General features: G+C 52.3%; 1 protein-coding gene across 1 annotated transcript; it reads left to right on the top strand.

The window, feature by feature from the left end:
• Nucleotides 1–468: 468 nt before the first annotated feature.
• On the top strand, nucleotides 469–6,528 carry RABIF (RAB interacting factor). Its single transcript, XM_006106328.3, has 2 exons — nucleotides 469–630; nucleotides 4,011–6,528. Exons 1-2 carry the CDS (start codon nucleotides 505–507, stop codon nucleotides 4,254–4,256), a joined length of 372 nt encoding a protein of 123 aa, XP_006106390.1. The 5' UTR covers nucleotides 469–504; the 3' UTR covers nucleotides 4,257–6,528.
• The last annotated feature ends 1,836 nt before the right edge of the window (nucleotides 6,529–8,364 follow it).

Raw genomic sequence — 8,364 nt, 5'->3', positions numbered from 1 at the left:
ATGCATGAGCGACAACCACAGGGAGGTCGTGACAATCCAGCTCGGTTCTCAAGCGCTTGCACCCCATGCTGCCCGCTGGTGAGAGGTCACCGGTTAGCACTGGCCGGCCCTTGGCTCCCAGCAGCGAAGGGGGGCGTGTCCCCGCGGGTGGGACCCACATTGCCTTCCGTCCCCTCCCGCTCGGCACTGAATTCACGTCTCAGAAGATAGGGGGTTACGAGCAACTCTGATGACTCCATAGTAAGGGAGTCGGATGACCGGGTCAGTGTGCAGGGGACTCGTGTCCGCCCTGCCCGGGACCTGTCACAAAGCCGCCGGCGCCTGTCACTCAGGGCCGCAGGAGGGTCTGCGCGTGCGCAGTAGAGTCGGCGCGGGCAGTGGGCGCCTGCGCAGGAAGGCGTGGCCGTCCGCTCCGCCCTCGACGAGAGCCGCGCCGGCGCAGGAGGGCGAGACCGACCCAGCCGAGCCGCGCCTGCGCGGTCCGGCCCGAGACTGGCGGCGGCGATGGAGCCCGCGGCGCCGCGGAACGAGCTAGTGTCGGCGGAGGGCCGGAACCGGAAGGCGGTGCTGTGCCAGCGCTGCGGCTCGCGGGTGCTGCAGCCGGGCACGGCGCTCTTCTCCCGCCGGCAGGTAGGCGCCGGGCGGGGTCGGCGGGGCGCCGGGAGGGGGCACACCTGCAGGCGACCTCAGCTCCCGGGACCCAGGTCCTCTTTCCTCCAAAGTCACTCGGCCTTTCATGCCCTCCTTCCGCCGCCGCCGCCCGTGAGAAGGACGGAAAGGGATGGGCCGCTTAAACCTGCCGCAGGAAAAGGCGGTTGATTCCGCACCCGGGGGCTCCGCCCGCAGCGCCTCTCACTGGGACCGGGTTCAGCTAAGAACGGGGACACGGTGTAGCGGGGCTGGTGGCACCTCCGGGGCGGGGGCGGGGCGGGGCCGGAAGACGCCGCGCCCTCCCACACCTGGGACCCCACCCCACACCTGGGACCCCACCTCACACCTAGGACCTCACACCTGGGACCCCACCCCACATCTGGGACCCCACCCCACACCTGGGACCTCACATCCGGGACCCCACCCCACACCTGGGACCCCACCCCACACCTGGGACCCCACATCTGGGATCCCACCCCCACACCTGGGACCCCACCCCACATCTGGGATCCCACCCCCACACCTGGGACCCCACCCCACACCTGGGACCCCACCTCACACCTAGGACCTCACACCTGGGACCCCACCCCACATCTGGGACCCCACCCCACACCTGGGACCTCACATCCGGGACCCCACCCCACACCTGGGACCCCACCCCACACCTGGGACCCCACATCTGGGATCCCACCCCCACACCTGGGACCCCACCCCACACCTGGGACCCCACCCCACACCTGGGACCCCACACCTGGGACCCCACACCTGGGACCTCACACCTGGGACCTCACACCTGGGACCCCACACCTGGGGTCTCAGCTGGTCCTGTGACTCTCCTTGTTCCGCCAGTTCTCGCTCGGGGTCTTTCCTGAACTGTGGTCGCAGCGACACCTGAGCAGTGGGGTAGCCCAGTGGCTCCCAGCGCCGGTGTGGCCTCCAGGGCACTGACCTCAAGGCCACCACAGGGCCTGCCCGGCTCCAGGGCACAGCGTGAGCTCCGCTGGGTGGAAGGGTTGTCACAGAATTCGTGGCCGTGTCTTAAAACCACCCCAAGTTCTCAGCGGAGGGAGAAGTTAGAAACCACAGAGATTCCGTCGGTATTGTAAGAGTTTCTTATTCTCACCTTAATCAGAGAAAGGGGAAAATTAGAAACACGTTAACAGAAGTTTACGCTCGATTGTAACAGTTTCTGTTCTCATCTACATTGTAGCATGCCTGCCAAGTTTTCTACACTAAGAATGTATTTTCTACAAAGAAAATATTCTTGAAAAAGCAACTGCGGCATCAACAGGATCTTGCTGAGTTGTGGTGGTTACCTATCTCTGAGGAGCCCGTAAAACATTAGGGGCCAATTTTTTTTTTAATTTTTAAAAGCTGCCTGCTTTTACTAGGTGTACCGGTTAGTAATGCGGATTGACCCTTTACCAGTTAATAATGCGGATTTTGTAATCAAAGAAAACACAATAATTTCAAGAGAAACATCAAAAGTGCTTTATTCAAAGTCATGTCCGTCGCCAGCTACACATTCCCCATCTTTCAGGTCATTTGTGGAGACTGTCCCAATAGAACTTTTCTTGTTTTGAGGCAGACCATTCAGAGACCCAATTTTCCACTTCGCACGTTTTGTGGCACTGCTCAGGAAGTGCGTGTGCCGTCGATGGGAACAAGTGGTCATCTGAGGGAGCAAGGGCTGGTGAATACGGCGGGTGCGTTAATACTTCCCAGGCAAGATCTTTTAACGTGTCTTTAACTGGTTTTGAAGTGTGTGATGGTGCGTCATCATGAAGCAAAATTACTTTGCCGTGTCCTCTGGCCCATTCTGGTCATTTTATGATCAAAGCGTGGTTCAAATTGATTATTTGTTGTCGGTAGTGATCAGTACTAGCGGTTTCACCTGGTTTGAGAAGTTCATAATACACCACACCTTCCTGATCCCACCAAACACAGAGCATTGTCTTCTTTCCAAAGCGATTTGGCCTTGCAGTCGATGTTGATAGTTGACCTGGATCAACCCATGATTTTGCTCGTTTGGGATTTTCAAAATAAATCCACTTTTCATCGCCAGTCACAATTCGATGCAAAAAAGACTTTCTTTTGTGCCGTTGAAGCCACATTTTACTGACGACTTTTGGGTTTTCCATTTGTCTTTCATTCAGTTGATGTGCCACCCATTTTCCTTCCTTTAAAATCTTTCCCATTGCTTGTAAACGATCAGAAATTGCTGAGCAACATTTAATCTTTCTGCAAGTTGTTTTTGAGTTTGACACGCATCTTCATCCAATAACGCTTGTCATCATTGGTCTTCAAACTTTTTTGGTTGACCTGGACGTTCTTTGTCTTTCACATCGAAATCATCACTTTTAAAGCATTTAAACGAGCATTCCCAATTATCTTGAGATGGAGCATGTTCACCATAAGCTTCCCGAAGTATGCGATCACTTTCACCAGCACTTTTCTTCAAAATAATGAATTAAAACTTCCCGCAAAATGCTCTTTTTTTGGCACGAAATTCGACATTTTTAAGCGTAAAAATATCTATGATGTTAACACCTTCAGCAAATTTGACATATGAAGTTTTGAAGCTTGTTGCCAATACAACAAAATAGTATACATATCAAATCGCATCTATATCAACATATGTGTAACTCCATCTATTGAAAAAAATCCGCATTATTCACCGGTCCACCTGGTATTGTGATTGCCGATGCCAGACAAGCACATGGAGTCCGTGCTGTTTTGTGAAAGGGTTTGGGAAGCCCTGGCCAGGTTGCTCAGTTGGTTAAAGCATCGTCCATCCTGATACGCCAAGGTTGGGGGTTTGATCCTAGATCCGGGCATATACAAGAATCAACCAACGAATGCATACATAAATGGAGCAACAAAGCCATGTTTCTCTCTCCCTTATAAATAAATTAATAATAATAATACAGCAGGCATTATGGGAAGCTAATTCAGATTGTTTGGCTAAGGAAGACTTACCAAGGAGGTTACTTTTGAGCTGAATATTAAGAAGGGTCTGGCCTAGCCAAGACCTGAGGGCAGAGTAGACTTACCCGCCTGAGGAAGGCAGGAAGGCCCGTGTGGCTCGAGCAGGGTAAGCTCCGGGGAGCTTAGGAGCCGGTGGGGCCTCGAAGCCCAAGGTCAGGATAGCAGTGAAGCCAAGTTACCACCACAGCTGCTCAGAGTTCCTTTTTCAGTCTCTTTAGAATCAGGGCACGGACGACAGAGGAGCAGCCCGCATCCTCGTCTGTGACCTGATAGGACTGCGTGTCTTGCTGGTGAGGGCCCCGCGTGAAGCCCACGTGAACGGGGTGCGGTGTGACGGTGCTCAGCGCGGCATTCCTGTGTTCTCCCCGCAGCTCTTCCTTCCCTCCATGAGGAAGAAGCCGGCTCTGGCCGAGGGCAGCAGCCCCGAGGGCGACCTCCTCCAGGAGCACTGGCTGGTGGAGGACATGTTCATCTTCGAGAACGTGGGCTTCACCAAGGACGTGGGCAACATCAAGTTTCTGGTCTGCGCAGACTGTGAGATCGGACCCATCGGCTGGCATTGCCTCGACGACAAGAACAGTTTCTATGTGGCCTTGGAACGGGTTTCCCATGAGTAACTGAGGGGAGGGGGCCCAGCTGCACCCCCAAGTATGAGAGCGGCCCCTTCACAAGAACTGGTTCTTAACCTGGTGCAACGGTTCTGCTGCTGCATCTCTGTCCTAATTACGAGAGTGGGTACATCCAGCCGACCGGGCGGGGCCCACCCTGCTTCCTCGGAGCCTGGCGTGCACCTCTCGTCAGGTCACGTGGCACCGCCCCAAGTCCTGAGCTCCCTTCCCCCAGTTGCGGACACGGCTCATCTCACACTTCTTCTCTCACCCCTGCATCCTGCTGGGCTCTCCTTTACCCGGGGCTCCCCTGCTGCTTGCTCTGGACAAGTATCGCCCACCTTTCAGCCACGCGATGCTCATGTGCTGAAAGTGGAGGCTTCACCTTTTTCCTCTCATTCAAGAAGGCACACAGATGTCAGAGTGACTTTGTTGTGTGGCTGACTTCACAGGCATTTATTCTTTTTAAACGTATAACCTTTACAAGCTTTAGTATTTAATCAGAAACGCTGCAGGTGCACCCCTATGCCAGGTGTGAGAACCTCACCTCCAGGTTGATAGAAGCCTTTCGTGGTGAAGATGAATGTGGCCCCTCTTCCCTTCAAACCCTGATGAGGTTGACAGCCTGTATGTTGAGATTCAGACTTTCAGCCCCGTCGGGAGCCACCCTAGGAAAGCTCAGCCTGGGCCGTTTTCCCAGGATCTAAGACCCCGGAAGAGGACGGGGGGTCTCAGGGGAATAGGCCTTGGCCATATTGCACAGGAGTGTGTAGGTTTGTCTTTTCTGGACAAGTTACTGCTTCCTTTGTTCCCAAGAAAGACTTCCTTAATGGATAATGTCATTTACTGAACCTGCTGGGCCTGGTTCGTTTGGAATCTCTACACCAACCCCCAATACAAACCTTCCATCCAGAGGCCTCTGTTGCTACAGCTGGGGGGTTGCTCTAACCGTGTGACTTTAGCCAAGTATCTCGCCTTCCACTAGGACTTTAGTGGTTCTGTCGTTTCTCTTCTGGAAGGACTCGCCTCAGCAGGACTCTGTGCAGCCAGGTCCAGGTTCCTCCCCATCGCCCAACTCCCAGACCCAGGAGACCTGGCATTGCACGAGGACTAACTCCAGACCGCCTCTCTGAGTCCGTTTGTCCCCTCCCCCCCTGAGCTTACTCTAAGGGCTCCCTCAGTAACGGTGGGCCTTGGGCATGGTTTTGCAACTGGCCTACTTCCTCCTCCTCGGTCAGAGCTCCAGCAGAAATGAGAGAACCGTTTTCTAGACAAGTGGTCTAGTGTCCATGATTATGGCATTCACAGAAAGACAACTGTGAGAATTCTCCACTCAGGTTGGAAGGAACAAAACCAAGTAGATGCCTCTATGGGCGAGTGGCCCCTCCTAGCACCGCCAAGCCCAGGCAAAGCATTCTCTAAAATTAGGCTTCGACTTTTCTTTCCTTTTTTTAATCACAGAAATAGTACCCATTCATTGCAGATAAATACAAAAATGGGCATAATCCCTCGTATTTCCACCATCCACAAATTGCCAGTGGTAATGCTGTGTATGTCCATCTCAATGTTTTCTATACGTATGTATGGTTTTTAAAACAAATAGGAGCCCATACTCTGTTATAACTTGCTTTGTCCATTTAACAACACACCAACTCCTCTTGCGTGTAGATATCCCCTGGTGTACACCCTTGTTTTTAGTCTGCCCTCGTATTTCTGTATTTATTTAAACAATCCGTTAGGTTGTAGCTAAACCTGTATGCACATTCCTAATTGTTCCCTTGGGGTGAAACGTGGGATCGCAGGGTGTGCAGTGCACATGCCTCAGGATTGGCCGTGCTATTCACCCTCCAGAGTAAGACAGGCTCGCGTGGCTGAACCGTCCCAACACCGGGCATGTGTTACCATTAAAAGACTACGTGGCCCTGGCCACGAAACTCAGTGGGTTAGAGTGTCGTCCAGATATGCCCAGGTTGCGGGCTCAACCTCCAGTCAGGGTATACATGCAAGAATCAGCCAGTGAATGCACCAATGTGTGGAACAACAAATCCATGTTTCTCTCTCAAAAAGATATATTTTGCCACTTTAATAGAAACAATAGTCTCGTTTTGATTTGCATTTGTTATTTCTATTGAAGTTTTTATATACTTAGTGGTGATTTGTATCTTTTTTTTTTTTTTTGAGAATTGCCAAACACTGTTGCCCAGTAGCCAAAAATATCAAGTTGTTTATCCTGCCTTTTCAGTTTGATTTGAAAGAAATAAAGGCATTTAAACAATGGAAATGATACTCCTGTATGTCCTGGGAAAGAATATGTGATTCTTTTTTTTTAATTGATTTTTTTACAGAGAGGAAGGGAGAGAGATAGAGAACTAGAAACATTGATGAGAGAGAAACATCGATCAGCTGCCTCCTGCACACTCCCTACTGGGTATGTGCCTGCAACCAAAGTACATGCCCTTGACCAGAATTGAACCTGGGACCCTTGAGTCTGCAGGCCGATGCTCTATCCCCTGAGCCAAGCCGTTAGGGCAAGAATATGTGATTTTAAACAGCAGAGGAGAGCTGAAACTGAGGTCTGTCAACGCAGTGGTTAACCACGTAGTGTCTGTGACACAATGAGCATGTCAGCTCTTGGTCTCCCTCACACAATAAGGCAGGCGGAGAACTCACACTCGCTGTTTTGAGGACAGAGAGCTGCCTTCCTGTGGGGGAGGTGGATTTTCCTAAGGGCTCGTTGTTTCTACAAAAACTGTTTTTAACCCAGAACCAAAGCTGGACAGTGGTGTGCTGACATTTTACGTATTTGTTACTATGCTGTGCAGGAGGCAGCTCGAGGTTAGTTAAGGACATAACTGGCAAGGACTTCGGCTGAGAAGCACGGACAGGTCACTTGGACTGACCGTCCCACCGATGGCCGCCAGAAGGGCTGGACAGAATACTGTTTAAATCAGAAGGCATCAGCCCGAGCCGGTGTGGCTCAGTGCATAGAGCATCAGCCTGCGGACTGAAGGGTCCCAGGTTCGATTCCAGTCAAGTGCACATTCCTCGGATGGAGGCTGGATCCCCAACCCTGGTCGGGGCTTGTGTGGGAGGCAGCCAATCGATGGGTCTCACATCCATATTTCTCTGTGTCTTTCCCCCCTCACACTGTCTAAAAGCCAATGGAAAAATACCATCGAGTGAGGATTAAACAAAAATTTTTTAAAAATATATTTTATTGATTTTTTACAGAGAGGAAGGGAGAGGAATAGAGAGTTAGAAACATCGATGAGAGAGAAACATCGATCAGCTGCCTCCTGCACACCTCCTACTGGGGATGTGCCCGCAACCCAGGTACATGCCCTTGACCGGAATTGAACCCGGGACCCTTCAGTCCGCAGGCCGACGCTCTATCCACTGAGCCAAACCGGTGCTGGCGAAACAAAATGTTTTAATCCAATAACCAAAATTAAGAATTCAGTGGAAGGTTTTAACAGCCAAGTAGGCACAGCCTTGTAGAGGTTCTGGTGAAAGCCACTGAAGGGGTACCTGCCCCAAGCATCCCCGCAGAAAGCACTCAATTTCAGTGTCAGGGAGCAACCTGCACTTTGCCTGTCCTCCCTCTTGGCAGCCAGCAGAGGGCAGTAGAGGCTGAAGCCACAGGCCACTCCGTGAGGGCCCGGCCCAGGCCTTGTGGTCCCAGGGTCCCCAAGCCAGGATTCTGAAGGACGGGGGGTGTTTAGTCTGGGGCTATGAACACCAGAAATAACTTCTAAAGATCCTAATGGGCCTTTTAGGAAAGGAGGTCTATACCTCTTATTCTCAAAGGGGTCCCCAACGAGAAAGGAACTCTCATAGAGGGTCTGGCCACACACGTTCTTAAGGTCCAGGTGTCAGTCACTGGCAGGTGCCCTGACCGGGAATCGAACACTGGCCTCTTGGTTCATAGGTCGGCGTTCAACCACTGAGTCACGCCGGCCGGGCATCTGGTCTTTTAAGCACCAGTGAGCTGCAGGGCTGCCCGGAAAGCCACAGGGGGTCTCGTTGTCAGCATTAACCTGGGCCAAGTAATGAATTAGCGTTCATTGGTGGGTCCTGCTTGCGGCGTCCCTGGGAGGGGCTTGCTGAGAGGGTGGGA

This window comes from Myotis lucifugus, unplaced genomic scaffold (assembly GCF_000147115.1).
Source record: "Myotis lucifugus unplaced genomic scaffold, Myoluc2.0 scaffold_808, whole genome shotgun sequence".
Lineage (NCBI taxonomy): Eukaryota > Metazoa > Chordata > Mammalia > Chiroptera > Vespertilionidae > Myotis > Myotis lucifugus.
This window is presented reverse-complemented; position numbering and strand designations above follow the sequence as displayed.